This window comes from Balaenoptera musculus, chromosome 10 (genome assembly GCF_009873245.2).
Source record: "Balaenoptera musculus isolate JJ_BM4_2016_0621 chromosome 10, mBalMus1.pri.v3, whole genome shotgun sequence".
NCBI lineage: Eukaryota > Metazoa > Chordata > Mammalia > Artiodactyla > Balaenopteridae > Balaenoptera > Balaenoptera musculus.
Window position 1 is genome coordinate 45922034 of NC_045794.1, and position 27084 is coordinate 45949117.

The 27084-nt window shown below is 55.5% G+C and overlaps 3 protein-coding genes across 18 annotated transcripts; 2 read left to right on the plus strand and 1 right to left on the minus strand.

The window, feature by feature from the left end:
- Nucleotides 1–283: 283 nt before the first annotated feature.
- ARHGEF25 (Rho guanine nucleotide exchange factor 25) lies at nucleotides 284–7376 on the plus strand. 3 transcript variants are annotated; one of them, XM_036864643.1, is made up of 16 exons: nucleotides 284–462; nucleotides 752–866; nucleotides 3128–3342; nucleotides 3479–3574; nucleotides 3655–3728; nucleotides 3899–3965; nucleotides 4155–4258; nucleotides 4447–4516; nucleotides 4636–4725; nucleotides 4823–4915; nucleotides 5104–5154; nucleotides 5328–5405; nucleotides 5592–5792; nucleotides 5946–6126; nucleotides 6394–6605; nucleotides 6912–7376. In XM_036864643.1, exons 1-16 carry the CDS (start codon nucleotides 364–366, stop codon nucleotides 7020–7022), a joined length of 1857 nt encoding a protein of 618 aa, XP_036720538.1. In that variant the 5' UTR covers nucleotides 284–363; the 3' UTR covers nucleotides 7023–7376. The 3 variants fall into 3 exon arrangements, with proteins under 3 accessions (XP_036720538.1, XP_036720539.1, XP_036720540.1); XM_036864644.1 differs by having other exon boundaries at nucleotides 6394–6509; nucleotides 6912–7366; XM_036864645.1 differs by lacking the exons at nucleotides 284–462; nucleotides 752–866 and adding an exon at nucleotides 2081–2188 and having other exon boundaries at nucleotides 6912–7373.
- A 1344-nt stretch (nucleotides 7377–8720) lies between these two features.
- LOC118902608 (solute carrier family 26 member 10-like) lies at nucleotides 8721–16280 on the plus strand. 11 transcript variants are annotated; one of them, XM_036867156.1, is made up of 19 exons: nucleotides 8721–8927; nucleotides 9021–9583; nucleotides 10053–10163; nucleotides 10724–10881; nucleotides 11073–11237; nucleotides 11500–11652; nucleotides 12381–12463; nucleotides 12613–12760; nucleotides 12871–12984; nucleotides 13955–14032; nucleotides 14122–14217; nucleotides 14629–14735; nucleotides 14847–14916; nucleotides 14989–15105; nucleotides 15246–15279; nucleotides 15413–15441; nucleotides 15545–15599; nucleotides 15716–15822; nucleotides 16135–16280. In XM_036867156.1, exons 2-19 carry the CDS (start codon nucleotides 9241–9243, stop codon nucleotides 16171–16173), a joined length of 2007 nt encoding a protein of 668 aa, XP_036723051.1. In that variant the 5' UTR covers nucleotides 8721–8927; nucleotides 9021–9240; the 3' UTR covers nucleotides 16174–16280. The 11 variants fall into 11 exon arrangements, with proteins under 11 accessions (XP_036723051.1, XP_036723055.1, XP_036723050.1 ...); XM_036867155.1 differs by having other exon boundaries at nucleotides 8722–8927; nucleotides 10724–10836; nucleotides 15359–15441; XM_036867152.1 differs by having other exon boundaries at nucleotides 8722–8927; nucleotides 15359–15441; nucleotides 16135–16278.
- Nucleotides 16281–16362: 82 nt separating this feature from the next.
- B4GALNT1 (beta-1,4-N-acetyl-galactosaminyltransferase 1) lies at nucleotides 16363–23920 on the minus strand. 4 transcript variants are annotated; one of them, XM_036867166.1, is made up of 13 exons: nucleotides 23706–23920; nucleotides 23158–23589; nucleotides 22860–22953; nucleotides 22048–22266; nucleotides 21345–21509; nucleotides 21102–21208; nucleotides 20594–20634; nucleotides 20266–20446; nucleotides 19167–19265; nucleotides 18905–19017; nucleotides 18214–18354; nucleotides 17724–17964; nucleotides 16363–17085 (listed from the first exon to the last, which is right to left on the minus strand). In XM_036867166.1, exons 4-13 carry the CDS (start codon nucleotides 22263–22265, stop codon nucleotides 16868–16870), a joined length of 1524 nt encoding a protein of 507 aa, XP_036723061.1. In that variant the 5' UTR covers nucleotide 22266; nucleotides 22860–22953; nucleotides 23158–23589; nucleotides 23706–23920; the 3' UTR covers nucleotides 16363–16867. The 4 variants fall into 4 exon arrangements, with proteins under 4 accessions (XP_036723061.1, XP_036723060.1, XP_036723059.1 ...); XM_036867165.1 differs by having other exon boundaries at nucleotides 18827–19017; nucleotides 23706–23918; XM_036867167.1 differs by having other exon boundaries at nucleotides 16922–17085; nucleotides 17773–17964; nucleotides 18827–19017.
- Nucleotides 23921–27084: the final 3164 nt, after the last annotated feature.

The following is a 27084-nucleotide window of genomic DNA, read 5'->3' on the forward strand; positions in this document are numbered from 1 at the left end:
GCTGAGAGGGAGAAGGGGGTGGTGATCGGGAACTCCCTGGGCGCCTCCCCAGGCTCTCTGCCTCCAGAGGGCCTGGGAAAACGGCATGTACTTAGTGGGCTCCAAGATAAAACTGCGAAGCCTTGGATCGTGCTTCGACAGCGGAGTCAGGGTTAAGAGGGGTTTGTTTGTTGCTGAACTACGGTTGCAGAGAAAGGAACAACCCTACCCCTTTTGAAAAGTTTGGCTGGGGTGGGAGTGGGGGCGGAGCCGGGCAGGGGGCGGATTCCGCGGCGGCAACTCCCCGGACGCACGCTGGCCTCAGAGCCCCCCAGCTTCCGTGCCCCCTCGGCTCTGAAACTTGGAGGAGGGTAGGGGTCCAGCATGAAGCCCCCGGACCGCCCCGCCCCTGGCCGCACTGACCGGATACTGGGGGTCATGGGGGGCATGCTCCGCGCATGCGCCCTACCCGGGCAGGAGGGGGTAAGAAAGGGGGACCACGGTGGGGTCGGGGGTCTTTAGGGGGCTTCAGGATGGCTGCACCCCACAACTCAATTTACCGCAAACAAGAATTCTTCGGGGTAGTCGCAGGAATCCAAAAGTTCCATTAAGAGGATCATAGGCACGTTCTTGGGTAAACTGCTCTCTCCACCCCAGCCTTGGCGACGACCCTTTTATAACAAAGTGGATTTTGACAGGAGGGAGAAGGGGAAGCGGGAGGTCTAGGCTGGGCGTGGAGGGCGGGTTTCTTACGATCACTCTGTCCCCGCAGCACCCGAAGAGAAGCCCCCTAGGGCCGGGGGGGACCGAGCCAGAATCTAACTGTATGGAGGGGAATCAGAGAGGGGAGCGCGAACGCGAGGTCCCCGCCTGGGCTCCGCTGCCCGGTAAGAAGCTAGGGGTGGGGTGGGGCACAGTTTGCCATCCTGCGCAAAGTGGCGAATTAAAAAATATGCTGCTCGTATTAGTATAAAGGTTCGCATCTAATTTGCATGAGACCCATATAAACTCTGAGACCTCCACGCTTCTTCTCGCCCTCTAGCCTGCTGTGTGTCCCCCACCTCAGCGGGTCCCGAGCCCCCGCTGGCGTAGTGTCCCCGCGCCCCACCCCTGGCCCCTCGCCAGCCGAGTCTCCAGGACTTCTCCTTAATTGGTGATTAGCCTCAGCTGGAGTCCCGGGCCCTGGAGGAAAGAAGGGTCCGGCGAGAGGGCGGTACCCGGGCTGTGTTCCCCACAAAGAGCTCCCCATTCACGCACCCTCTACTGGGGGACCTTGTCCACCCCTGCGCGTCTAGACACAGTCCCAACCCCAGGACCTCTTCGCACAGGCTAAGGCCCCATCCGCCGCGCCCTTCTCCGCCGCAGAGGCCGAGGGGCGACCCTAGCAGACCCCGCTGCCGGGCTTAACCCCCACCCCAGTGCTCCGCAGTCGGAGCCGGAGATGCGGGAGGGAGAGGGAACCCGGGGCTGGGGAGCCCAGGCTAGAGAGGAGGGGCGGAGGCGCTGGGGACTTGGAGTGGGAACAAGGTGGTGCCTGGGGGAGGGGGAATTGGGGCGGGAACCCGGCACTGGCTGAAGGGGGAAAGCGAGGGAGAAGGCGGAGCTGGGCCGCAGAGGCCCCTCCCCGCGGCGACCCGGCGGCGGGGCCTGTTATTCTGCTCGCCGCTCGGCCGGGACCCGCGCAGCGCCAGTGACTCGGGGAGTCGGCCCCCGCCTCCTCCCCTGCCCGGGCCTAGAACCACCCCCAATCCGGGAGGCCGGAGACGGAGCTGGAGAGGCTGCCGCATCCCGGCCCAGCCTCCTCCACCATCCCTCCCCTTCCCGCTGGACATCTGGACCCTGGGCCCCGCACCGACTGGGTTCCGGAAACCCTCCCCGCCCAGCTCGGTGGCCCGGCCCCGCGCCGCCCTCTCTGCAGAGTCCCCAGCCCTTTTCCAGACCAGACTTCCGCCTACCCCTGGACCCCCCCTTCCCATTCCCTCCCTCCCCCCCCTCCCCCAGCCTGGAGCGGGGTAGGAGGGAGGGGGGGTGTGCGCCCTGCGCCGTCCCCGCCCCCCGTGATTCCCCCTGCATGGCCCGCCCGGGTGGGGGGTGCGGGGGGGCCTGGGCGCCATGCGGGGGGGGCAAAAGGGGGGTCGCTGTGCCTGTCCCCGCGTGATCCGAAAAGTGCTGGCAAAATGCGGCTGCTGCTTCGCCCGGGGGGGACGTGGTGAGTGTAAGGTCGCGAGGGCCCAGTGTTGAGTGGGGGGCGGGCTGAGGGTTCAGGACTTGTGTCTGTCCCGGCGCTAGGGATTTAGAGGCTGGAGACTATACCTGTGTTTTCCAGGAAAGTGACCTAATAGATGATCTCTAAGATCCCCTCTTGCCTTCAAATTTCTATCAGTTAAAGTTAAGGAAATTGGGGAAGGGGCAGGGGACTCCTCTCAACTGGGTATGCACAATCCCCTTATGCCTAGACCACATCTTCCCTTAAATCCTTTTGCTGAGAATCTACTTCACATCTGAAGAGGGACAGGGGGATGGAGGAATGAGGGATGAGGAGGGTCTACCAGGGGCTTTTCCCCAAATCACAGCTCCTCTGTCCCTGAGCCCAGGCCAAGGATAACACCGATGAGCTCTCCTCACTTGCCCCCTCTATTGGGTTTGTGCATGTGCTGGGAAGGTGGGCTGCAGAAGTCTTTTCTTTTTATAGTGACTACTGCACTTGGTGGAGGAGGGGCCTGGGGGTGGCCGATGGGCTCTTAAGCTCTTTTTCTCCCCCCCCCCGCCCTTCTCAGAGAATGGTCTGTACCCATTGCAAGGGGGAGGGTTGTAGGAGAGCAGATGGCCACCCCCAGCTTCCAGGGTCTGCCCGGATGGCTGCCCTCACCCCCATATTGGTGCCATGCTCAGATATGGGGGAACCCCCACATGTAACTGGGGGGGTTCCAGGCCTAGGGAGCCAGGTGTTTTCTGTCCTTCCTCCCAAGGGTGTCCTGGTGAAATTTTCTCTCCTGGCCAACTCCAATGAGGATGGCAAGAAAGTGAGCCCTGAGGGAGAGGGGCTGAGCATCACAGAGCAGAGACTCTGGGAGCTCCCTAGGGACCCTGAATCTGGAGCTGAAGCAGAATTTATCACCCCCTCTCTCCCCCTACCCCACCCCCTTAGAATCCTATTCCATTGCTGGCAGTGAGGGGAGTATCTCGGCTTCAGCTGCCTCGGGTCTGTCTGCTCCCTCCGGCCCCAGCTCTGGCCTCAGCTCTGGCCCCTGTTCCCCGGGACCCCCAGGGCCAGTCAGTGGCCTGAGAAGATGGTTGGATCATTCTAAACATTGTCTCAGTGTGGAAACTGAGGCAGAAGGTGGCCAGGCTGGACCATATGAGGTGAGGAGGGAGCACCAGAGAAGCATGTAGGATATCCATGAAGGGTGCTGGGAGAGGGCAGGTTGGGGGGGCCACTGGTCACTGGGGAGACACAGCTACTGTCCCTGACCTTTGAGACTTGACCTCTGGCCCCCAGAACTGGATGCTGGAACCAGCTTTAGCCACAGGAGAGGAGCTGCCAGAACTGACCCTGCTGACCACATTGTTGGGGGGCCCTGGGGATAAGACGCAGGTATGAAGAAATGAGTCTGGCGTGGCTCCCCTCACCCAAGAGGCATCCATTTGCTTACTCTGGGATGTTCTTCCTTACAGCCACCTGAAGAGGAGACTTTGTCCCAAGCCCCTGAGAGTGAAGAGGACCAGAAGAAGGCTCTGGAAAGGAGTATGTAAGTGTCCACACACTCTCTATCCCTGACCCCCGCAGTCGCACAACTTCCAGAGGATTGTCTCTCACATTTTAGATTTGAGACTTGGAATTTCCCCTGAGGTTGGCTGTGGCAATGAAGGGGCTTCTAGTCCAGGAGGGAGGAAGTGGCTAAACCTGTTCTCTTCCCAGGTACGTCCTGAGTGAACTGGTAGAGACAGAGAAAATGTACGTGGACGACTTGGGGCAGATTGTAGAGGTAGCTCCCTTTTCCCTTCCCAGCCCTGGCCCAGCCCTTTCCCTCTCCCCAGGGCTAATGTTAGGAGATGCCTTGTTGCTCCTCTGTCCCACCTTCCCAGTCTCCCCTACATCCTGGACTTCTTGGGGAGGGGAGATTCCCACCAGGACTGGCTCCACACACTCATGTTCCCACCCAACCTTCCCACAGGGTTACATGGCCACCATGGCTGCTCAGGGGGTACCCGAGAATCTTCGAGGTCGTGACAGGATTGTGTTTGGGAACATTCAGCAAATCTACGAGTGGCATCGAGAGTGAGTGATGGATCCCTGAGAGCGAGGGGAGGGGCATATGTCTGGTGGTCTCTGTATCCTACCCACGGGCCCATTGTTGCCTGAGGAATGTTTGGAGAGACTTCGTGGGGAACACTACCAGGGCAGACAGCTCTGAGTTGCTTGGAGTAGGGGTATTTGACCAGCCTTTTCCCTCCCTACCCCTCCAGCTATTTCCTGCAGGAGTTACAGCGGTGTTTGAAGGATCCTGATTGGCTGGCTCAGCTATTCATCAAACATGTGAGGCTTGAGAGAGTGGGGCCCAGGAGGGGAGGGGCTTGGGAGTGGGTCAGGACTTTCTGGAGATGTGCCCTCTCTCCTCACTCACTCTACTCTTTCTTGAATTTTCCTCCTGTTAGGAGCGCCGCCTGCATATGTACGTGGTGTACTGTCAGAATAAGCCCAAGTCAGAGCATGTGGTATCAGAATTTGGGGACAGCTATTTTGAGGTCAGTGGCTGAGATACCTTGGGGAAAGGGGGACAGAATCATCAGCATGAGCAGGCTTTCCAGGCTGCAAAACCACCCCGTCTGTCCCCGTCCCCAGGAGCTCCGGCAGCAGCTGGGGCACCGCCTGCAGCTCAACGACCTCCTCATCAAACCAGTGCAGAGGATCATGAAATACCAGCTGCTGCTCAAGGTCAGGGCCACCTGTTCCCTGGGGGCACAGCTGGTTGGGATGGCCCTTTCCTCATTCGTCTCCCCAGGGTTCCTAAGGCTCCCCACCCAGACTTCCGGGGGGCCCTCACCTGTGTCCTCAAGGGAGGATGTGAGGGCTTTTGAGGATGTTCTCATAACCTCCCTGAGCATTTCTTCTCTGTGTCTTAGGATTTTCTCAAGTATTATAGTAGAGCTGGGATGGATACTGAAGAGCTGGAGGTGAGTACTCCCAGATCTCATAGGACACACCACGCACACCTCATCTTCTTAGTCTCCTGGGTTCCTCCAGCTCCATGGGTGGTGAAGGGGAAGGCTGGTTGGCGATAGAAACATGGTCTGAAGACGCCTCTTTCCCAATGATGACAGTGTTCTTCTTTTCACTTTTGTCCCAGCAAGCTGTGGAGGTCATGTGCTTCGTACCCAAACGCTGTAATGACATGATGACCCTGGGGAGACTGCGGGGGTTTGAGGTACAGGGATGGAGTAATGCTCTTCTGCCCCAGGCTGAGCACTCAGGAGATCCTTACAGGGAACTGTGCTCTCCTGGGGCTGACAGGAGATGGTTGGTTGGGAGTGTCAGGGGAAGGAGGGAGGAGCAGAGAGTTGCCCCTTTTCTCTTATTGTTTTTCTCAAAGGCCATTCTCCTTTGGTTTCAGGGCAAATTGACTGCTCAGGGGAAGCTCTTGGGCCAGGACACATTCTGGGTCACAGAGCCCGAGGCTGGGGGACTGCTCTCTTCTCGAGGTCGAGAGAGACGTGTCTTCCTCTTTGAGCAAATCATCATCTTCAGCGAGGCCCTGGGAGGAGGAGTGAGAGGTGGAACGCAGCCTGGATATGTGTACAAAAGCAGCATCAAGGTGGGGAGGGTGTCCCAAGGGAGAGGTCTGACTGGGCTAGGGGAGGCCTCTGAGAGGATGGAGGCCTCTCAGATCCTCTTGGATTTGTTGGAGGGGACAGGAACCAGAGAGGGCCTGAAGAATTTGGGGGCTACCTCTTATTTGCCAATCCAGGTGAGCTGCCTGGGACTGGAGGGGAACCTCCAAGGCGACCCTTGCCGCTTTGCACTGACCTCCAGAGGGCCAGAGGGTGGGATCCAGCGCTATGTCCTGCAGACTGCAGACCCTGCGGTCAGTCAGGCCTGGATCAAACAAGTGGCTCAGATCCTGGAAAGCCAGCGGGACTTTCTCAATGGTGAAGCTCTCACCCTCCCTCCCCGACATCCTCCCTTGGTCCTTGGATCTGCTGAATCCCTCACCGCCCAGTCTCCAATCCCTGCCCTCACCCCAGCTTCTCCCCATCCCTCATCCTCACTTTTCCACTACTAGCTCAAGATTTAGTAACTCAGAATCCCCTAAAGCCTCAAGCGACTTACATTGGCCGACAGTTCTTGAGAGCAGAGCCCCTGGGAAAGGGCGTGTCTCTGCTGTAACCCTCCTTCTGTCCCTTTGTTTGCCCCAGCACTGCAGTCACCCATTGAGTACCAGAGACGGGAGAGCCAGACCAACAGCCTGGGACGGCCAGGAGGTCCTGGGGTGGGGAGCCCCGGGAGAATTCGGCCTGGAGATCGGGCCCAGGTCAGCACACACACACCCATCAATGGCTCTCTTCCCTCCCTGCTGCTGTTTCCCAAAGGGCAGGTGGCCAGAGTCCCCCTGTCCCTGGACACACAGGTATGAGGAATGGAGTTCCCTGGTTGTAAGGGCAGAATGGGGAGGTCCTCTTTTGTTCCAGGATCCCCAAACCTCCTTCCCCCGTATCATTCCTTTCTTCCACCACCTTCCTTTTGTCTGCCCCTTCCTACCTCCCATCTCTCGCCCTCCCCCACTCCAGTTTAACCCTGGGAGAAGCTGATGGTCTCAGATAATCTAAGATGTCTGGCAAGAGGGGGTGGCTTGACTAGGGGCTTACACTGACAAGAGAGGAGTGAGGGTGGATTCCTGAACTTTTTTGATCCTCTGACTTGAGTCTCTCTTCAGGCCTCCAGTGACATCCCCCAGGCTCCTCATGACTCTCCTCCAGTTCCACCAATTCCAAACACCCCTCCCTGCCAAGCCAGACTTGCCAAGCTGGATGAAGATGAGCTGTAACTGGTGAAGGCCATGGGGGTGGTGCTGACTCAGCCACTCTGTTCCCCCAGGAACTGCAGGGCAATCCTTCTGGCAGCGCCCCAGAATTCCTCCCTCTTGGTGTATCTGGAGGGTGGGCAAGGCTGGGAGTGTCAACTTGGAGGAGGGAACCTAGACTCAGAAAGACTTCTTTCTGCTCAAGGAACACAGGTTCCTTCAGCCCCCACCCCTATGCATGCATCACAGGTCCCCCCAAAAGGAGGATATGTGGGTGGGTAGGAGGGCTGGGGCAAGGGCCAGACAGAAACTATTGGTTTTGTTTTTGATTTTGTTTTTTCTGTTTTTTGAGAATAAAGGTTTTGTTATATCACTAAAGCTGCTGTCTTGGCAGAGGGAAGGGGAAGCTGAAGTAGGGGTAAGTGGGGTAAAGGGGTATGGAAGAGATCAGCTGGCCCCTCAAATCAGTTATTTGAGGAGGGGTCTGGTGAAAGGAGAAGGGTGCGGGATGTAAGATAAAAGATGTAATTATCTTTGTCCCTCACCTGCAGTTGCAGCATCTCTCAGTCTAGACCTGGAGCTTAGGGCTACTGGAAAACCCCAGAACCTTGACGTATCCTCCCCTTTACCCAGTCCCTCTTTCCCTCCCCTCTGGTCTCTGTTCTAGACCCCACTGGAAAGCCCACTGTGGGGTGACTTCCCACCATTCCCCCCAACACCCAGATTCTAAAGCACCGAATGCCCAATGTACCTTTCTTTCTGGGGCCACCATGTTCAGCTGAGGGAACACGGGGAGGTGGAGAGGATGCTGGGGGCTGTGGCCCCTTCTGGCTCTGGGTATCCTTATTTTTGCTGTCTGGGAGGTTGTAAGGCATATCCATACTGAGCAGGAAGGGATTCTTCTTCAAGCCACAGACCCAAGAGTGGAGAGCCCAAAGGGGTCTTCACCCCTCCCAACTTCTGGGGCAGCCCCTGGGATAGAGAGCCAAATGTGCAGAGATCCATGTCCAGATGCCGTGTCCTGGGTCCTTGGGCATTGGTGTGTCCACTGTGTCCATCCGTCCCCTGGGCCCAGTCACGTGTACTTGAGCTTCCTCAGCAGACAATAGACTGCTGGGGTGGGAGGGTGAGGAGGAGCTGGAGTCTCCCTGTGGGCCTGAGGTCTCTCTGGCCACAATGGGGGGAGGGACCTCTAAGGTGGAGGGGACAGGACGTACAGCCCAGATAAGACTTCTGGGGAACAATAGGAGGAATTGAAGAGGGGAGACCCACCCTCACTGTACCCCACCCCCAGGGCTTTGGGGTCAGGGACTGGGGAGGGGTGCTAAGGATTCTTGTGAATGGAGGAGGGGATGGGGCAAATAGAATTCTGGAGCTCAGAACCTTTGTATCTCTTTAGGGACCACAGGGGTACATGAGGTGGGTGGGTGACCCTTTTGTGCTTAATTTAACCACATATGTGTTGTTGAGTGCCTACTTTGTGAATAGCACTGGTATGTAATAAACAGTGCTTCAGTGTTTTTGGCTTCTGAGAAATAAAATCAAAGTTCCCTGTCTGTTCAGTGTTCCCCCTGAGGCCCTGAACTGGGAATTTAGGCCCAGCCACTCCCAGCAGAGAGGTGTGTGTGTGGCAGGGCGGTTCTCTATCCATCCGTATCCAATAGCAGCTGCTTCCCATCTAGATAGTTTGTGAGACAGCTGAGGCCAATGGAGCCCCTTACACTTTCTGGGGACAAGCTGCGCCCCATGAGGATTTGGGTCTTGGGGGGGGAAAGGGAGGTTGGAACGCCGCTGAACCTTCTTGTGGGCAATGCAGCGGCCCTGGGAATGACCAGTAACCCTAGAGGAGTCAGCGTCTGTCTTCGCCCAAGGTGCAGATGCGGAAAGGAACCGGGAGCGAGAAGGCGGGAGTCAAAAGACCTAGGAGCGGTAAATAGTGGGTGTTGGGTGATGGGGCGCGTTTGCCTTTTGCCCTACCTCTCTGGCTCCTACCCCTTTCCACAGCCATCCCTCCCCCCATAGCAGGCTGCAGAGCGAGCGATCCGGCCAAGGATGTCTGAGGAAACGCCTAACGTAGAGACACCCCCTCCCCAAGGCGCAGCCGGCTCCTGACTGTAGAAGGTCCCCAAGAGAGGGCGCCCTCCAGGACGGGATTGGACCCTGCTTCGCGGAGGCGGGACCCGGGGCCCGCGGGCGGAGGGGTATTTAAGACTGGGCGGAGTTGGAGGTGGCCGAGGGCAAAATGAGTGGGCTACCCGGTGCCAGCACCTGCCCAGGTCCGGGAGAGGCCTCCGACCTTAAGTCCCCCCTGGGCGCCAAGTTCAGGGAACCTCTTACCGAGGCCCGGTTTCAGCAGCTCTTCGGGGACGCAGAGCAGGAGGCCGAGCTACTCGCGGAGCCCCGCTGGTCGCGGCTGCGCCGGCTTTGGAGGCGGCGGGCCCGCGCCTGTTCCGGACCGGGGGCGTGGCGCCTGCTGCGGGCGCGGCTGCCCCCGCTGCGTTGGCTGCCCCACTACCGCTGGCGGCCCTGGCTGCTCGGCGATGCGGTGGCCGGAGTGACCGTGGGCATCGTGCACGTGCCCCAGGGTGAGCGGCGCCAGCAGCAGCCTGTCAGGGGCCCAAGCTCTAGAGGGCTTCGGGTTGGCACGGGGCCTGGGAACCGGTAGCGAAGTGGTGGGTTAGTGTGGCTTGAGGGCTCGGCGACAGGGACCTGAGGCCAAGTTCTGGGTAAGGACAGTGGAGCTCCATCAGATCCCCACCCCCAGCTCCCCTCATCTGTGCAATTATGCGCGAAGTCTTGGACACGGTCCGGCTCAGGGAACTGGAGAGAGGCCGGACGCCTGCCCCCCAGGACGCGGCCGACACAGATCTCTGACCTTATCCGCCCCACGACCTCCCATCGAGGCCCGTTAACCCCTCAGTTCCCTCATGTGGCGTGATTTAGAGTCCCCGGGCCAGCTTCCAAGAGTGCGGGAAGGGAAGGGCAGTCCTGGAGGCTGGGCACCCTGCCCCCTAACCCACACACCGGAGACCTTTCCTTCCACTACTCCCCCAGGCATGGCTTTTGCTCTCCTGACCTCTGTGCCCCCAGTGTTCGGACTCTACACTTCTTTCTTTCCCGTCCTCATCTACACCTTGTTGGGTACTGGGAGACACCTGTCCACCGGTGAGTGACCCAGTGACTCCTCTCCTCTGTGGGGTGGAAAGGACAGGGGTTTGAGGCTTCCGTTCTTATAAGCTCCCTCGCCCTTATTCCCGTCTTCACGTCCCCTGCCTTCCCTTCCGCCTCTGCCGCTACACTGCCGTGAACCTCTGACCTAGGCAGTGCTCGCTGCGGGAGCTGAGTGGGTGCAAAGAGGCGGGAGTTTACTCGGACTTTTCCTCTCCATGAAATTTGGTTAAAATGAATGTCTCTACGACTTGGAAGAGGGGAAAGGAGATACGCTGTCGCCCAAAGGAGCAGGCAGTCCCCAGGGCGTCTGCAGGAGGGGGCAGGGACGCAGTTGGGAGAAGTTTTTTCCCGGCGGGTGCTCCCTCCTTTCCCCCCTCACCGCTGGTTCCGAGCTGCTGCACCAGCTCTTGGCCCCAGAGTCTTCACCTGAGCAGCAAGCCTTCTAGGAGAGGGCGTCTGACGGCAGCATCCTGGGCGGAGAGCGCGAAGCCTGGGCTGTCGCCGCGCCCCAGGTGGCACAGCTGGTGATCTCTGCGTTTGTCCCCCGGCCCTAGGAACTTTCGCGGTACTCAGCCTTATGACGGGCTCGGCCGTGGACCGGCTGGTGCCTGAACCCCTCGAGGGGAACCTGAGCGGCATCGAGAGGGAACAGCTGGATGCTCAGCGGGTTGGTGCGGCTGCGGCCATGGCCTTCGGGAGCGGGGCACTGATGGTGAGGGAGGACCTTGGGGGAGGACCCTGAGGGAATCCACGCTGGGGGCCCGGGGAATTGGGCCAGGGGAGAGGGAGGGACAAGTCTCCAGCACCGGTCTAGGCGGGAGAGGTGCGCGGACAAGCTGGTGCACTGCGCCGGGGCTGGTCTGCTCCTTCTCTAGTGGTGATGGCGCATCTTCTCCCCCGCAGCTGGGAATGTTCGCGCTGCAGCTCGGCGTCCTGGCCACCTTTTTGTCGGAGCCTGTAGTCAAGGCGCTGACCAGTGGGGCCGCCCTGCACGTGCTCGTGTCCCAGCTGCCTAGCCTTTTGGGGTTGCCCCTCCCGCGTCAGATCGGCTGCTTCGCTCTCTTCAAGGTGAGGGTGGGAGAAGAGCGAAGAGGCTTCTAGCGGTCCCGGGAAGAGGGAAACCCGTAAAGAAAGGAAGGGCGGCGAGTGGAGGGATAGTGTGTGGCACGGGCGGAGAAAAGGTCAGAACCACGTGGCTGAATGAGGGTCGCTGAGGAGGTGGAAGCCCTGATGGGAGCCAGGAGAGAAGGCCTCGCCTCAGTCTGGTGCGTTCGCGCTGGGGGCAGTCTACCCTGGCCCCAGGCCCTCTGCTCACTGCCCCTGCCCGTAGACGCTGGCCGCCGTGCTGACGGCGCTGCCGCGGAGCAGTCCCGCCGAACTGACCGTCTCGGCACTCAGCCTGGCGCTGCTCGTGCCCGTCAAGGAATTGAACGTGAGGTTCCGAGACCGGCTGCCCACCCCGATCCCAGGGGAAATCGTCATGGTGAGGATGGGGTCCCAGCCCCGTGCACCGCACAGCCCCTGCCCGTCCTGTAGGAACTGGCCGCTGCCGCCCCCTCGTGGAGTGCAGAGAGGTCACAGATGAGAGGTCCTGCTTACATGTGTACTTTTCCAGGCCTCTTCCCAGAACACTTTGACCCTCGGGAATCCCCCACCCAAACCTCCCCCCTTCTCTCAAAAAGCTGGCTGTAGGCGTCTTAGAAAGCCTTCTTCCTCCTTACAGCGCCCCCTTGCGGTGTCGCTCGCCACGGCACCTCCACTCCCGTCTCTCCCCTCACCGGTCCTGCACTGTAATTCACGGTTTATCCTCCTTCCCGCGTCCACCTACATTTCTCTCTCTCCCCAACTAAACGGGCTCTCCTCGTCTCCACAGATACCCCATATATCCCGTGATATAACCCAGCTTCCCTGCTTAGAATGGCTCGATTGTACCTCTTGATATCCACCATCCCTCATAGCAGCCCCCTCTTACTTCCTCCCGTCCATCTCTCTCCATAGCTCCAGGCATACATCATTCTTCTTTCCCATCCCCACTTTCCTTCACTCTAAACCAGTTGTTAGGCACCCATCCCCAAAACATCCCAGCTACCCCAGTTGCTGGGCTCCTGCAACCACCTAATCCTGCGTTGCAATCCTCTCTCATATTGAGCTCCTTCTAGCGTCTGCCAGGGGCCTATCTCCTCCCATGCTCTAATTTGCTCTCTTTCCCAGGTGCTTCTGGCCTCCGTGCTCTGTTTCACCTCTTCCCTGGACACAAGATACAACGTCCAGATAGTTGGACTGCTGCCCGGAGGGTAAGAGAGAATGAAAAGGCACCAGTTTTCTTTTCTCACAACTCTCCCACCCAACACCTTCCCCTGTCCTGCCCTATGCTATTTCCTCTCTCTTGCTCGTATCCTTGTTATACCCAACCCATCCTCACCATGGATTCCTCTCTCTCTAGATTTCCCCAGCCTCTCCTCCCCAGCCTCGCTGAGCTGCCCAGGATTCTGGCCGACTCGTTGCCCATGGCACTGGTTACCTTCGCAGTGTCTGCCTCCCTGGCCTCCATCTATGCAGACAAGTACAGCTACACTATTGATTCCAACCAGGTGTGACTTTGAGTGAGGACCCCAACCTCATTCAGGAGACAACCCCCTAATGTGATTCCCCCCTCCCAGCCATGCCTTTGTCTCCTCTTCATCTCACTGCATCCCTCCAGGAGCTCTTTGCACATGGTGTCTCCAACCTCATCTCCTCCCTCTTCTCTTGCTTTCCCAACTCGGCCACATTGGCCACAACCAGCCTACTAGTGGATGCTGGTGGGAACACACAGGTAAGAGCACGTCCTTGGGTGAGGAGAAGGGGGGAGGGGCATCCAGGTTGGGTGGTGGTGGAACAAGTGGAAGATTGGCAGATCCCCAGTTGGCAGCTCTATAGAGAAGGATGGAATTCTGTGAGGGAAGGTGAGTGAGGAGATGGGATTACCTGGGTAGGAGGTATAGAAGAGAAGAAAGGTCCATTAAGACCTTTGTAGACTCTTAGCACTGGAAAAGTTTATGGTGCCCTATATGTAGTTCAAAATAAGAACAATACTAATCTGGAAAATAAATTTAAGAAACAAAATTCTGGTGTTTTTCCTTGTGAGGACATTTTCTTTTAAAAAGAAATATCACATTTCAAAGTCTCTCCCTTATATTTTTGGTTTCCTGTACTTTGTTGGTGCCCTAAGCATGTGATTAGCCTGCTTTTAGGGTCATCCAACAGTGGCTTTTAAGATGAAGGTATGCTGGTGGGGGAGGGATAAATTGGGAGATTGGGATTGACGTATACACACTACTATATATAAAATAGATAGCTAATAAGGACCTACTGTATAGCACAGGGGACTCTACTCAATACTCTGTAATGACTATGGGAAAAGAATCTAAAAAAGAATGGATATATGTATATGTATGACTGATTCACTTTGCTGTACAGCCGAAACTAACACAACATTGTAAATCAACTATGCTCCAATAAAGTTTTAAAAAAAGATGGAGGTAGGCTACAAAAATAGGGATGTTGAACTATATCTTGGGGCAGACCAGCAAATGACAGGCATTTAATTGGGGGAGAGGAAAGGTAGGTGTGAGCGGCAGAATATCAAGAAGGGGGTTGAGGGGTGAAGAATATCAGTGTGGAAGGGGATTTGGGAGGAGGGAGACTTCCAAGGAGGATGAGGCAGAGTAGGCAGGGAGACCAACTCTCACGTGGGGGTGGGTGAGGTTCCCTTCCTTCTTGCTTCCATCCCTCCTTCCCTCTAGCTGGCAGGCCTCTTCTCCTGTATGGTTGTCCTGTCTGTGCTGCTGTGGCTGGGGCCTTTCTTCTACTATCTGCCCAAGGTAAGCAGCAGAGGAGGTGGAGGGGTGGCTGGGAGGGGTGGCGACATCCCTGCACACTGGGGTGGTCAGCTTACCTCCTCTGCCCCAAGGCTGTCTTGGCCTGCATCAACATCTCCAGCATGCGCCAGATGTTCTTCCAGATGCGAGAACTTCCACAACTATGGCGCATCAGCCGCGTGGACTTTGTGAGAAATGGCAGCATTACCCTCGGACGCCCCCTCCCATTTACCAGCATCTCCAGCCTCTGCCCTTGATCAAAGCTAATTGTCCCGGTCCTAAGTTCTGCAACCCACCCACCCCCAACATGTATACCTCCTAATCCCTTTACTCAGAGACAAGGTGAAGGGTGGAGCTTAAACCTCTTCAGACCTGAATATTTGTAACTCCCCAGATGGTTCAAGGTCTGGGGTCATTACACTTGGTGTGTATCCCCTATTAGGTCCATCCCACTCCTTCCTTCTGTCATTGTTTCTACTTTCTCCCGGGCCATCCCTCCCCATCACTTGCCCCGGCAGTCACTGCCCCTGGACCCCTTTCCCTGGCAGTGATGGCCTGGCATTTCTTTTGGTCATTTCGCTCCCATCCATGTCCTGCAGGCTGTGTGGATGGTCACATGGGTGGCTGTCGTGACCCTGAGTGTGGACCTGGGCCTGGCTGTAGGTGTGGTCTTCTCCATGATGACTGTGGTCTGCCGCACCCAGAGGTGGGAGTAGAGATGAGGGGAGTCAAGATGAGAGGAGGGAAGAGAAAAGAGTGCTTGGGGTGACTCTCCAGCCAGGTCAGGCTGGGAATCTGACTCCAGCTTCCTGCCCAGGGTACAGTGCCTGGCACTTGGACTGGCTGAGGGGACAGAGCTCTACAGGCCACTCAGAGAGAGTCACAAGGTGGGTGGGCTACAGCCAAAGAAGGAAGGGAAGATTAGACTTGGATGTTTCACTGACCCTCTGACCCCTTAGCTCCTCCAGGTCCCAGGGCTCTGCATCCTGAGCTATCCAACACCGCTCTACTTTGGGACCCGTGGGCGGTTTCGCCGCATCCTGGAGTGGCATCTGGGGCTTGGAGAAGGAGGCAAGGTGAGGGACTTGGTCAAAGGGGAGTATGGCTTCTTTGGGGGTGGGAGGCAGGTGGGTGTTCTGAGGGGGGTCATTGTGCTCAAGGGGTGCATGTTCGTGCTTGTGTCTCAGAGATGGTGACTACCCTTTTCTACTCACAGGAGGCCCCAAAGACAGATGGCCCACCTGATGCAGGTGAGATGGGATGACAATGAGGGAGATTTGGGCACAACCCATGGAGGCATCTGGGTACTCCTGCCTTCTGCCATCCTAGTTGCTGAGCCTGTCAGAGTGGTAGTCCTAGACTGCAGTGGTGTCACCTTTGCAGATGCTGCAGGGGCCAGAGAAGTGGTTCAGGTGAGGGAGAGGGTAGGTTAAGGAGAAAGTCCCCTTGTCCCACGAATCCTCTCTGATATAGGATTTAACCCCCTGCTCTCCCCCCTCCCCCCACCCCACGTAGCTGGCCAGCCGATGCCGAGATGCTGGGATCCACCTTCTCCTGGCTCAGTGTAATGGTGAGATGTGGAGGATGGAGGGATCTGGAGACTGGGGAGTGACTGGATGCTTGGGGGGAAGGAAGAGGACACGGTGTAGATGTAGGACCTGAGAGCCTGACCCCTTCTCCACACAGCCTCAGTGCTGGGGACACTGACCCAGGCAGGACTCCTGGATAGAGTGACACCAGAACAGCTGTTTGTGAGTGTCCAGGATGCAGCTGCATATGCCCTGGAGAGACTGGTGAGGCGGCAATAGCAACGGGAATGGAAGCCAGGAGGTGCTGGGCTATGGCGAAGGAGGTGTGAGTCAGTGACTGAAGATCCAGGCAGAGGGATTTGTGAAGGGGGCTGAAGAGGGAGATGAAGGAAAGGGGTGGGGATGAAGTGATTAGTCTATATAAGACTAAACCAGGGAGACTGGGCCCAGCTGTGGGTGAAGAACTGAGGAATTAAGCTTCCAAAGCAGGCAGTGTACCCCTGAGAGGACTGCCAAATTTGGGGTGAGGGAGGGGGGCACCTAATCTACTTCTGACATGTCCCTTCCCTTTTCCAGGAGCTCACTGGTCCAAAGACTTGCACAGTGTGGGTCTGACCCGGTCACGTGGAGTGTGCAGGGTCCCAACAGCATGTGTGTGAGGAGGGCCAGGGTCCCTGAGCCCCCTTACTTAATGTAACTAATAAAATGAAGCTGAGAGCCTCTGGGGTTCATGAAGTGAGTCTGGGTGTCTGCACACAGACCCTTGGTGCCCCGTTCCTCCATGCGCACAGCATTGCAGAGACACAACTGAAAATGGCTTTCACCTGTATGTTCACTGGTCCCCACACCAGCTCCCGTCACCAGTTCTCTCCATGGGGTGGGGCTGCAGTCGCTGCACAGAGTCCTGGATCCAGGGGTGCGAGGGAGGCCCAGCCCTGGGAATATATACTGGGGGCTTCCCCACCCCCTTGGTCCCCAGGAGATGAGAGGAGAGTGTTTCCGCTTTAGGTTTTTAGAGTCCCCATGGGCTCTTTGGCACTTGGAAAGCAACCCCCCACTTCCTGCCCTATGGGAAGGGGGTGGGGGGAGGACTTGGCACTGGCTGTGGGATGAGTTATGGCTCCATCATGCCCCTGGGCACTCGCAGAAAGGAGGAATGTCACCAGGACAAGCCCCTATTTGGGATCAAGTTCTGAAGGAGATTGGGGACAGTCAGTGGAGTGGTCACTGGCTGGTGGGTTTGCTAGATATTCCTGGCAGGGGCAAGGAGGTAGGCCCAGCCTGACAGTTGGAAGGCCCTGAGTGGCCGTCACTCTGAGGTCATGCACTGGAGCCGGTGTTTGAAGAAGAGCAGGCGGTGTTTGGCCACCTGACTTTCATCCAGTGATCCCGGGTAACGGTATCGAGCGTAAGTCTCTGCGCTAGCATCCCTTGATGTCCAAGGCAACTTCAACTTGGATGCATGATCCACAACAACGTCTGAGCAGGAGCCCACCCGAAGAGTACCAAGTCCATCCAGGAAGAATTCTGGGGGTGGAGGAAAGGCGAGTACACAATGAAGGGTCTTGAGGATACAGACGCCCCACCATTAAAGGAGAACTGAGATTTGGGATATGCTGGGTGCATATAGCAAAGACCCCATTTCTAAGGACCTTGGACACGTAAATCAACCCTTTTGAGTCTTAGTTTTACTCTTGTATAAAATGGAGTCAATATCCTTACCTTGTGCTTTGAAAACTGATCCTCCGCCCCACCCCCCGCCCCGCCCTGCCCCGCCCCGCCCCCAACACACACACACACGCAGAGGTTCAATAAATGCCGAATGGGCTGCTCCGAGGTGGTCTGAACCAGGGGATACGGCTGGGAGCGAGATAAAGGTGCAGGTGACAGTGGTGGGGAAGTTCAAGACGGACCCAGCAGTTGTACTGGCTGGGGAGGTTTAAATGATGTTCGGGGCTGGGAGGGTGGAAGCTCTCTCTCTTGCCCGGGCACAGGTCTTGGTAAATCTTCGTAGAACTGCTCTAGGGGCCCCAGTAGCAGCCGTGGGCTCCGCGGGGGTGGTCGGGGAGTAGTACCCAGGGCCCTTGGCGCCTTACTGCACCGAGCCCAGCCCAGCGCCCCGCGGGGGTCCCTGCCGGGCCCGGCCAGGAGGGGGCGCCACTCACCCAGGTGCGCCACGCGGCTGAGGCGCGGGTCAAAGCCGACCTCGCGCACCTTGTCAGTGCGCGCCAGGAAGAAGTTGACCACGCCGTCGGTGACCACGCAGCCTGGGAAGCCGACGAGCTCGTGGTGGAAGCCGCGCTTCTGCCGGAGGCAGTTCCCGTGGCCTGGCGCGCCGGGCTCCACGCTCAGCAGCTGCCGGTAGGTGGTGGCGAAGCCGGAGATCTCGCGCACCGCGCCCCCCACCTGCCGGGGCGGGAGGACGGCTGCAGGCGGGGCGCGGACCGGAAGGGAATCCTCTCCCCCCCAGGGCGGCTCTCCTGCCCCGTCCTTTCCCGCTTCTCCCCTGCAGGACCCAGATAGTGCCTCAGGCTCCGCTTCGTCGTCCCCTCCCGTCCCAGGGCTGGCTGCCCTCAGTCGGGTCTAGCGGCCGGCCGCGGCCGCAGTCGGCCGAAGGCCCTCCTCCCATCCTACATCTCAAGGCCCCTCCCCTACCAGGTCCAGCGGCGTCCGCTCCAGCACGTCCACAAGCCTCTCCAGTCGTGTCCGCGCCGTGAAGACGAAGTCGTCGTCCACCCACAGCACGTACTTGGTGGTTACTTGGGATACGGCCAGGTTCCGGCCTGCGAACCAGCCCTGGGGAAGAGTAAGTACGGTTGGCGATGCTGTCGAGATAGCACGTAGCCCTCTGCCACCTTTCCTCCTCACTCCTGACCCCTCTCAACAGCCTATGCCCCTCTCCAAACTTTCGAGTGCTTACGAATGGCCGGGAGCTAGGTAAAAAATGCATTTCCCACTTGTGCGAGGCGCTGAGTCAGTGTTCTGGGGGAGGGTATTGGAATGCATTTAATTACTGAGTTCATTCATTCATCAACTATTTATTGAGTCCCCCAGTAGGTGCTAAGCACCATTCTAAGAATGCAGCGCTAATAAGACACACGATTCCTGCTCCCGTCGAGTTTACACTCCAGAAATCCTCATGGTTAACAGGCGCCTCAGTGATTCTGAGGCAGGTAATCCTGGAATCACTATTCTGGAGACTGCAGACTGAGGGTGCGCCCCCTCCCGGTGCCCTGTGGCGCACAGTTCAGCCTCGCTGGCCGCGCACCTTGCCAAAAGGCATGAGATAGTGCTCGATGTGGGGACCTCTAACACTCTCTGGCTTGTCGCTGTCGTCGGCGATTACCACTGTGACTGTCGGGTAGAAGCGGCGGATGCTGGCGATGAGTGCCCGTAGCCGATTGTAACGAAGGAAGGTCTTAGTGGCAATGGTGACCAGAGCGCTGATGTTGTACTGGGCTGGGAGAGAGGGGCAGGGTTAGGTGCAGAGGAGAGTAGGGAGTGAGGAGCAGGGAGACATCTCCCAGGAATGTCTCCCAACTTGTCGCCCTCTCCCAACTTGCTCCCCATCAGGGCTGGATCTATGTCCCTGAGCACACCAGTCTCACCTCCCAGGGGTGGAGACCCAGGTGGGTACAGCTGAGGGCTGGGTGGGTGTCTTATGCGTATGGTGAAGGCAACTTCGTGTCCCTCGGTGGAGAACCGGACTGGGAAGAAAGGACATGAGATGTGGCCCCTAGGGCTTGGACAACATTGTCTTTTCAGTAAATCAATATTTAAGCGCCTACTCTGTGTAGCACTTTTCTAGGCCCTGTTAGACAAGAATTCAAGGTTCTTATCCCCATGGAACTTACATTTTAATGGGTGGGAGAAAGATGATAAAAGAGTTCATTAGAAGCTAACTTTTATTGAGCATTTACTATGTGCCAGGCACTTTTAAAATTACCTTAAATATATGAACTCACTTAATCCTCACAGTAGCCCTATTAAGTAGATTCCTACTACAGAAAAAGAAGGCACAGAGAAGTTAACATGTCCATAATTACCCAACTATTAAGCAACAAAGCTGGGATAGGAACCTAGTCAGTCTGGTTCCAGGCTAAATAAATAAGAAAATTCAGATACAGATAAGTATTGAATAGAAAATAAGACAAGTAATGTGATAGTGAAGAGGAGCCATTTGAGCTGAGATCCAAATGATAGGAAGGAGCCAGCTATGCAAAAATCTGCGGGAAGAGCATTCTAGGCAGAGGGAACAGCAAGTGCAAAGGCTCCAAAGTGGGAGTAGGTTTGGTATAGAAGCTTTGGAGAGAAGCAGGAGGGCTGTGTTATGCCCCTTTTGCTAGAGGAGAAATGGGGGCTCTGGGAGATAAAGCCCTTTGCCCTCTAGTAAGTGGTGGGCTGGGAATAGAGCTTGAGTCTTCTGGCTCCTGGGGCAGGTCACTTCCTGGGGCCCCCATGGTTGGCCTGAAGGGGGGACACACCCAAGGCTCGGGTTTCCCTCTGGCCTGCTCCAGCCCCAGATGAACAAAGGCCCCTTCTCTCCCTCCCTGGCCCTGCTGGCCCAGCTGAAATGCCCATTGTGTAGCTGGGCAGCGCTGGCCATCGCCCGAGTGTCTCCCACACCCTCTGCCACTTGCTCGCTCCTGCCTTTCTGGGTTCCCTGTGTTCACCCAGCCTGTTACTACCTCCACCTGGGCCTCGCACCTATGTCTGCTGTGTTTGCCTGGTAGCTTCGGCTGCTATAAGTGACCAGTTGCAGCTGCCGATTGAGTTGGTCCAGCCCTGGGCTGGCGAGGGTGAGATCTGGCTGCCCCTCTCCAGTGAGAGTCACTCCAGTCACTTCCCCTGCCACGTCCCAGGTGCCCAAGGAGGCAGTCAGGTTCACCTGGGAGAGGGGATTGGAGAGTGCAGGGTGAGGCCCTAGACCCACCTCTTGCCTCCCTGGTTCCTCCATCCCTCCTTTGGCAGCCTTGTTGCCCTCCCGGCATCCTTAATGCCCACCTGGCCTCCTCGCCCTCCTGTTTCTTCTCACCTGGTATACCTCCTGACCAGAAGTGGCCTGCAGGCTCAGTCCTGGGAGGAAGGAGAGGGGATCAAAATCACAGACAATCTGGAATTCCTCATTTTCTCTCCCCTCTTTCACCACACACAGCACAGAGTTTCTCATGCATCCCTCTTGTTGAGGCCACAGCAGGGCACATTGCGTGGCATAGCCCAGAGTAACTGATTTTTCACTCCTTCCCATCAAAGCAGTAGCTCTTCTGTGGCCTGCCCTACCTGTCCACCTAACTTCGGCCAGTCAGCAAGAATAGACCCTTCTCCCCAAACCTCTCCAGTCACTGTCTTCTACAATTCCTGACAATCTTAGAGTCCCTTCTGTCCCCATCTCCCACCTCATGAGCCCTCCCTGACCTCAAGTCTCCCTTTCATCAGAAGTCCCCCACCTCCCATTCCAATCTTCCCTCATTCTTCCTCACCCAACCTGGGCTCTGCCAGCCCCCACTGTGGCTTAGGTCATCCCCTAGGACCGTTCTCCCCACCTGGCACCAAGATGCTCCTGAGGGGCTGGACCTCCACACCCTGCAGGGGGTACTGTAGTGGGGAGTTGGCAGGGGCTATGAGCAGCTGGTCAGCAGCAGACTGGCTCCTGGCAGTGAAGGAGGGGGAGGACAGAGGAGCAGTCAGGGGGAGACGGGCTCTCCCTCCTGCCACACCCACCCTCCAGGCTTCCCACTGCTCTCCCCCTACAGAGTCATGCCCTCCCTTCCCACTGGTACCGGTACCTTGAAAGGAAGGCCTGGAACTCCTGCTCCCTCAAGGCAGACGCAGCCCTCAGCTCCTCAGAGTCAAAGGCCTTGGTGAAGTCAATGGCTTGGACCTGCCTCTGGAAGGGGAGGTGAAGGCTCCCCCCACTGGATTCACAACTGCAATTGTTTGTGGACAGCAGCCTGGAGCCGGGAGGAAGGGTCCTCAGAGCCCAGCCATGCAGCTCACTCATCCCACAGAACATTTACACAGGACCCACATCTTGGCCTTTCAACCCTGTCCATCCAAAATCTGTCCCCTTAAACACTGCTCTTCAAATAGTCCCCAGGAGGAGGAACCACCAAAGGGATGACCCATCCCCTAAATCTGGATTTTACAGAGGTGTAGAATAGGGCCAATTGCTAGGTGTTCAGAGTTGCCTACACGCCATTAGGACCCCACCTGGACTGTCCTTTCACAAGGAATCACCAGGACTCAGAAAGTCAGGGCCCTCCCCTGACTGCACACCCTCCCTTCCCCATACCATGACAAGGTTCTTGGAGGACAGATTTGTCCCCCCAGCCAGCACAAGACTCAGTAGCCCCCTCCACCTCCCACTTCACCCCTCCGCAACCAGTCGGGGGGAACCCAGGCATCAGAGCTCAGCAGTGGAGGAAACAAAAGCTTCCCACGCCGCCCCCCAGCGAGTGCCATGCCGGTACCACGACTCCTTGCACTCACCCCACCACTTGCTCCTTGATCCTGACTGGGATGTGTGCGTACCGGGGCTCGGGGGCAAGACCTGGCAATTCTGGCCTGGGGTTGCCCTGCAGGGGCGTCCACAGCGCAAGAGGTGCCTGGAGGCCCGGTGCGACCCGGGTGCTCGCGTACAGGAGCCCCAGCGAGGCGCAGGCCAGCAGCAGGACCAGCACACAGAGGGCCCGGCGGCCCAGCCGCATCCTGGGTGGGCGGTAGGGGTGGGAGAGTGAGAAAGGTGGGCAGCGAAGGCGTGGGTTGGGGCCCCCGCGCTTCCAGAGGCTCCTGCCGGCCACCCGGGGCTCTCCACATCTCGCGCGCCAGGATTTGCATAGCGAATCGGTACCCCTGTCCCCCTCCCCTCACTCCCCGGGCCTCGGGTCTCCCGGCCTCCTTTCTTCTCTCCCTCTCCCGCATCTCGCTTTCCTCTCACGCCCGAGGCCGGGCATCTTGAAGCAAGAGACCGTTGGAGGTAGTGGTTTCGATGCGGCGGCTCATAAGTAGAAGAGCACCATTTTATTAGAATAGCTGATGTTCCCGAGCCCGCCACCTCCCCTGGCCCGCGCATCCCCCAACCCCTCAGTCCGAGCATCACCTGGCCCCGGCTGGGCTGCAGAGGGCAGCGCCACACCTTGCCTGTCATGAAAAATGCAGAATCACGCCCGCGCTACTGGGTGGCCCCGGCGGAGGTGACCCCGTGAGTGGCCTCGAGAAGCCGTGCGGGGGGGACAAGGTGGACCGGCGTGCGCGCCTGCTCCCGCCTCCGGCTCGGCCCCTTATCCCGCCCGGGCACTGACCTGTCTAACGCTCTGAGGCCGCCGCAAGATTTCGCTCCGGGCTGCGCCAGGCTCTCAGCTCCGGCCTGGGGGTCCTCATGGGGCTGGAGGCGGCCTGATGGGGGAGTCGGGTGTGAGGCTGAGAGTGAGGGGAACCTCCTGCCTCCCGAGCGCGCCCGACCCCTCCCGCCTTCGGACTCTCCGGGCTTTGTAGACCAAGGCGCTGGGGTGGTTCTGGGCGTTTCCTGCGGGGGTGGGGATCGGAGTCGAGAAACCGCCGCACCCCAGTCCCAGAAACAAATCCGGGGCTCCCCGGTACCCTGTTCCACTTGCTGGGCCGGGAGAGGTCGGGCCGCCGCCCGGCTCTTCAGTTCGCGGTGCCGCGCGGCTCAGCTCCCGGGCTGGTTGCGGCGGAGGATCCGGCCACTCGCGGGGGAAGGCGAGCGCTGGGGCGCCTTCTGGTGGACGCCGAGGACATTGCGGGGGCGCGAAGCCCGCGCCGAGCGCAGGTCCTTCTCTCCACGCCCCCCTCCCCCTCCAGCCCTTCGCCTCCGAACCCTGGCATCTCCCCCGCCTGCCCCCGATCCCAGTCACTCTATTCCCTATTCGTTCGGAGCCGCCCTCTCATCTAGACTGTAGGCAAGGACAGGAGACAAGGGCTTTGGGAAGAGTTGGGGCGGAGGCGCCCTGTAACCCCATTTCGAGGAAGATTCGGGTATTTAGGGTGAGATAAAGGAAGACAGACAAGACTCTGGAAAATAAAAAAATGCCTGGCTAAGAAAGAGTTTCACAGCCTCCCTCCCATCCTCGCCTCCCCCGCCCCCCAATCCCCAACCCCAGTTATCTAACGAACACTCAGTGATGTACCAAACACTCAGCGATTCAAGGGCCTGCTTCTTCTGACTGCTCATTGTTGCAGATTTGCGGGAGGAAAGAAACCCCAGACAGTGGCTAGATTGGTTGTAGTTCTGCGTGCAAGCTGCAGACCTGTAGACTCCCTTCTTTGTAGCTGGATTCTTGACGCTGCCGTTAAGTTCCGTGGTTCCACGGTTCTAATAAAAGATGTCACGATTTAATAGGGAAAAAAGATATAATAAGAAATGTAAAACAATGAAAATGTGGGGACGGGGAGAGGGAAGGATGGATTATTGGGTGAATTGTGTACAAAGAAATGACTAATCAGCTGGGGGAAAAGTGGGATTCTCACCCTCTTTACACCAAAATAAATTCCAGATCTATCAAGTATTTTAGTATTAAAAGTGAAACCACAAAGAGCAGTAAAATAATTCATGGAGTTTGTTTTGTTTTTTACAGTCTTAGAGTGGGGAAGAGATCTCTAAGCAAGATATAAAAGGAAATATTAATACATATTAATATTAATATAAAAAACTTGAGTGAAAAAATTTCTATAAACAAACTTGAGAGATGACAAACTGTGAAAAAGTATTTGCAACATGTAAGACAGATAAAGGTATGCTTTTCTTAAGAGCTCTAAAACATCAGTGAGAAAAAGTGGGGACTTGCCTGGCTATCTAGTGGTTGAGACTTCACCTTCCAGTGCAGGGGTGCAGGTTCAATCCCTGGTCAGGGAGCTAAAATCCCACATGCCTTAGGCCAAAAAACCAAAACATAAAACAAGCAGTATTGTAACACATTCAATCAAGACTTTAAAAATGGTCCACATCAAAAAAAAAAAAAAAATCTTTTTTTTTTTTTTGAGCTTAAAAACAATTGTATTTAAGAAGTACATTAAAGTTGCTTCCTTATAATTAATTATTATTAATACTAACATTGCCATAAAAGGTAGGCTGGAAGTACTATCAGTCTTTTTTTTTTTTTTTTCACACACACACACTGTATTTTATTTTTACAAGAGATAAATAGACTGACACCAAGCATTGTACATGGATGACCACAACAAAAGCAACAATGATTGCAATTACCAAACATGAAACACACTCATACTATGTCATAATATTGACATTCAGTCCAGTAATCCTCCACTGCAACAGCTCCTTTACTTTGCAGTGAAAATTGATTTGTATATTCTTTGCCTCTGAGTCCTTGTGGGATTTTTTTTTTTTTAATTCAGACAGAAAGTCACAAAAATTATACTCATCCTCATCAGTTCACTCAGTCCCATGTAATTAATTTTCTTTTTTTCATCTTGATCTTTTGTTAAAAAAAAAAAGAAAAGAAAAAATGATCAACTACCGCCAAATGAACAAAAATTGTGATTAGGCAGTTGACAGAAAAAGTGAAAATGGCTTTTCAAATATATGAAATTATACTTGACCTTATTCATAATAAATAAAATGCAAATTAGAATAACAATGAAATGGTTTTTTGATTACCAAGTTAGTAAAGGTCAAAGAGCTTGCTAGCACATTGAGTGGTCAAGTATTTGGAGAACCAGTCACTACCATACATTGTTGTGAGTGTAAACTGACACAACTTAGAGCAATTGGCCAATCTATTAACACTTAAAATATTAATCATTTAAATTTTAAATATTAGTAAGTTAAAATTTTAAAGACATGGTTCAGTCAGACAATGGGACACTGGGTTAATCTATATCTATTGATACTGGATGATATCCAAAGCTGTTAAGAAAAATAAACAAGGTACAGAACAGCATATACAGTTGGCTCCTGAGTGTGGGTTTTAGCTTCTGGGTTTGTCCAAAATCTGGAAATGAAGTGCTGCCGTAATAAAAACCTAAAAATGTGGGAAAGACTTTGGAACTGGGTCTTGGGTAGCAGCAGGAAGGAATTTGAGGAGTGTTAGTGAAAGACCTAAGAATGTTGAAGAACATGTTAGTAGAAGCCTCATGTCCTTTAAGGAGGCTGCTGATAAAGAGAAGTGAGGAAAGTAGGGAAATTGAAGGAAAGGGGGTCCTTATTATTGATACATTTAGCAACATTGTCACCAGCAGTGAAGTGGAAAGTAGAAACTATACTAATGAATTGGGGATCTCATTGAGGAGATTTCCAAGCAGAATGTTGAAAGTGCCATCTGGTTTCTTCTTGTTGCTTTTTTTTTTTTTAATAAATTTATTTATTTATTTTTGGCTGCATTGGTTCTTCGTTGCTGCGCGCGGGCTTTTCTCTAGTTGCGGCGAGCGGGGGCTTCTCTTGTTGCAGAGCACAGGCTCTAGGCGCCTGGGCTTCAGTAGTTGTGGCATGCAGGCTCAGTAGTTGTGGCGCACGGGCTTAGTTGCCCCGCGGCATGTGGAATCTTCCCGGACCAGGGCTCGAACCCATGTCCCCTGCATTGTCAGGCGGATTCTTAACCATTGCACCACCAGGGAAGTCCCTTTTTTTTTTTTTTCTTTAAATATTTATCTATTTATTTATGCTCTGGGTCTTAGTTGCAGCATGTGGCTTGTAGTTGCGGCATGCGGACTCTTAGTTGCGACATGCATGCCGGATCTAGTTCCCCAACCAGGGATCGAACCCAGGCCCCCTGCATTGGGAGTGTGGAGTCTTACCCACTGGAGCACGAGGGAAGTCCCTCTTTTTGCTGCTCATAGTAAAACATGAAAAGAAAGAGATAAGCTAAAGGAAGGAATGAGAACAAAAAGGATCTGGGGATTGTTGAGTTTGAAAATTCCTAGCCTCTCCACGGACAAATGAGGCTAATATTTAAAAAATGGCTTCCAGGCAAAGATCATATCTAAGGAATGCTCAAGAAAACATGGTCTGAAAATGAAGCCAAGGAGGTGAACATAAATTCTTTGTTAAGAAAGAGTTAAGGCAGTGCCTCAGAGAATAGTTCAGTTTAGCAATAGGACTCTCAGTGATCAAAGAAGAAGCTCAAGGAAGAGAAAGGTTTATCTAATAATATTTGTGAATATGGGTTTCATTTGATGTAGTTAATCTCAATAAGATTCACAGGAGACCTATAAAGATTTTAAGAGAACTGTATCTGCAGAATTTTATTGGTGATAGAATGATTCTCTCTCATCATTCTGATAAATATTTGCTGTTTTAAGTCCCCCAAGTTTGGAGTAATGTATTACATAACAATAGATAACTAATACTGAATATTATACAGTTGACCTTGAACAATGAGAGGGTTATGGGCACCAACCCTCAAGTCGAAAATCCATGTAGGGACTTCCCTGGTGGTCCAGTGGTTAAGACTCCACATTTCCACTGCAGGGGGCGCAGTTTAGATCCCTGGTTGGGGAACTGGTCAGAGAACTAAGATCCCGCATGCCGTGAAGTGCAGTCAAAAAAAGAAA